Raw genomic sequence first — 2,500 nt, 5'->3', positions numbered from 1 at the left:
CTTTAGTCTCGACACTTAATCTCAAACTTAAGCTTTTTTTGTAAACAAATCTGATGTTTCTAGTTTGTTATTTTTTCCCTGATTCTTTGTAGTGTTATGTCTATTGTCTCCAAACATTAATCCCTGTTTATGGGATTTCTTTTACTTTATTGCCTTGTCATTTGTTAAAGGTTTCATCTTCTTACAGCAAGCTCTACAGAAATGGACGGAAAACTCATGCTGGTTGTTCTCAATCCTCACAATCAAAGCTTTATTAGTTTAATTTTTCTGAATTATCATTCCAAATATTGCTTCCCTTCTTATCAATAAATGAATTTGCTCTCTCCTGCATTATTTTGTCCTCATCACCCTCTATTCTCTCGGAGAATAAATCTGTACGAGGGATTTCACTTGTCATTTATTTCCATTTCTTTTATGCCATCCACCATTTTTTCTTCCCATCTTGTGCATTTCGGCTGTTTATTTCTTCCACTCAACTGAAGCGTGGTGAAAGGGACCGTTCTCATGGTAATATCAACCGCAGTGGCCAGGATAGAGATCGCAGTCGACGGGATTCAGGTAAATTCTTCCATACACGTCCATTCTTCTTTCTTTCTGGCCATTCTCTGGTTAAGATGCCTTTGAAACTCTTTGGAATCTTAACATTTGACTTTATTTTTTATTTTTTAAATTCAGAGAGAACTGTTTCGGTAAACTTCAACCAATTGAAATCATTCTTTCGTTTCTTCTGTGTACTTGTTTGCATATTATTGCCTCGGTTGTATTTTCTTTACATTATAATAGACTGATTCTGATTCATTCTGTAAGTTAACCGAAACTCTCTCTCTCTCCCTCTCTCTCATTCTGTATCCATCTCTTTATTATTTGATTATGAAGCAGTCTTTTGGTTCACCTGCTTCTAATGCTGTATCTTCATACTTTACCACTTTTATCTCCATTTATTCTCTTGTTCTTCGTGAATCTAAAAAAAAGTCTGTTGTTCATTTGTGTTCTGACATTTGTCTTATAGAAATAGATGGGAAGAGGCGGTCACCTGTTTGTCCAACTGTTTTTGTTTCATTATTTACAATGAGAAATATAGACTGACTGTTCGAGTCAGATTTCACATGTAAGACTTTGTGGGTCGTGACTTTGACGACCATTTCAGCATTTGCTTTCTGGTGTCTCTTAAAGATTACCAGTCAATATTTTCCTTGGATTATTGATATTATTATTATTATTATTATTATTATTATTATTATTATTATTATTATTATTATTATTATTATTATTATTATTATTATTATTATTATTTTTATTATTATTATTATTATTATTATTATTATTATTATTATTATTATTATTATTATTATTATTATTATTATTATCATCATTATTGTTATTGTTATTTTTATTTTTATTATTATCATCATCATTATCATTATTATTATTATTATTATTATTATTATTATTATATTATTATTATTATTATTATTATTATTATTATTATTATTATTATTATTATTATTATTATTATTATCATTAGTATTAGTATTTATATTTTTTAAAGTCTATTTGATTTTATGTTTCATTGATTCATTATAATTTATATTTTCTCTTCAAATGTTGTTTTTGTTTTTATTTGGTCACATGATGAGCTTTGAGGTGTAATATAATTAGAAACCAATAGCAATATTATATCTCATCTGAGCACGGTTTGTTTTTAAAATACGTACTTGTTTTCATTGTACTATAATGCAATGGGAAATAAAAGTGTCATTGGAAAAGAGGAAAGAACGGTTGGTTTTAAGTCTGAACGTTTCATGACACAAGACCGTAGGGCTAGAGCTCAGCTGGTCACTGGTTTTGGATAAGTAAGTAAGTCTGAACGTTTCATGACGCAAGACTGTAGGGCTAGACCTCAGCTGGTCACTGGTTTTGGATAAATAAGTAAGTAAGTCTGAACGTTTCATGACACAAGACCATAGGGCTAGACCTCAGCTGGTCACTGGTTTTGGATAAGTAAGTCTGAACATTTCATGACACAAGACCGTAGGGCTAGACCTCAGCTGGTCACTGGTTTGGAAAAGTAAGTAAGTCTGAACGTTTCACAACACAAGACCGTAGGGCTAGACCTCAGCTGGTCACTGGTTTGGAAAAGTAAGTAAGTCTGAACGTTTCACAACACAAGACCGTAGGGCTAGACCTCAGCTGGTCACTGGTTTGGATAAGTAAGTAAGTCTGAACGTTTCATGACACAAGACCATAGGGCTAGAGCTCAGCTGGTCACTGGTTTGGATAAGTAAGTAAGTCTGAACGTTTCATGACACAAGACCATAGGGCTAGACCTCAGCTGGTCACTGGTTTGGAAAAGTAAGTCTGAACGTTTCACAACACAAGACCGTAGGGCTAGACCTCAGCTGGTCACTGGTTTGGATAAGTAAGTAAGTCTGAACGTTTCACAACACAAGACCGTAGGGCTAGACCTCAGCTGGTCACTGGTTTGGATAAGTAAGTAAGT

General features: G+C 33.0%; 1 protein-coding gene across 1 annotated transcript in view; it reads left to right on the top strand.

Annotated features, from left to right (window-relative positions):
- The window catches only part of LOC144980329 (uncharacterized), a 9,681-nt gene extending 8,308 nt beyond the window's left edge, over window positions 1-1,373 (top strand). The window contains exon 4 of the mRNA XM_078927992.1: window positions 483-1,373. Within this exon, the coding sequence (XP_078784118.1) occupies window positions 483-788 (306 nt within the window). The 3' untranslated portion in view covers window positions 789-1,373. The remainder of the gene's footprint in view (window positions 1-482) is intronic.
- The last annotated feature ends 1,127 nt before the right edge of the window (window positions 1,374-2,500 follow it).

Source organism: Berghia stephanieae, chromosome 9 (assembly GCF_034508935.2).
Source record: "Berghia stephanieae isolate SIO BIC M18660-M18661 chromosome 9, UCSD_Bste_1.3, whole genome shotgun sequence".
Lineage (NCBI taxonomy): Eukaryota > Metazoa > Mollusca > Gastropoda > Nudibranchia > Aeolidiidae > Berghia > Berghia stephanieae.
This window is presented reverse-complemented; position numbering and strand designations above follow the sequence as displayed.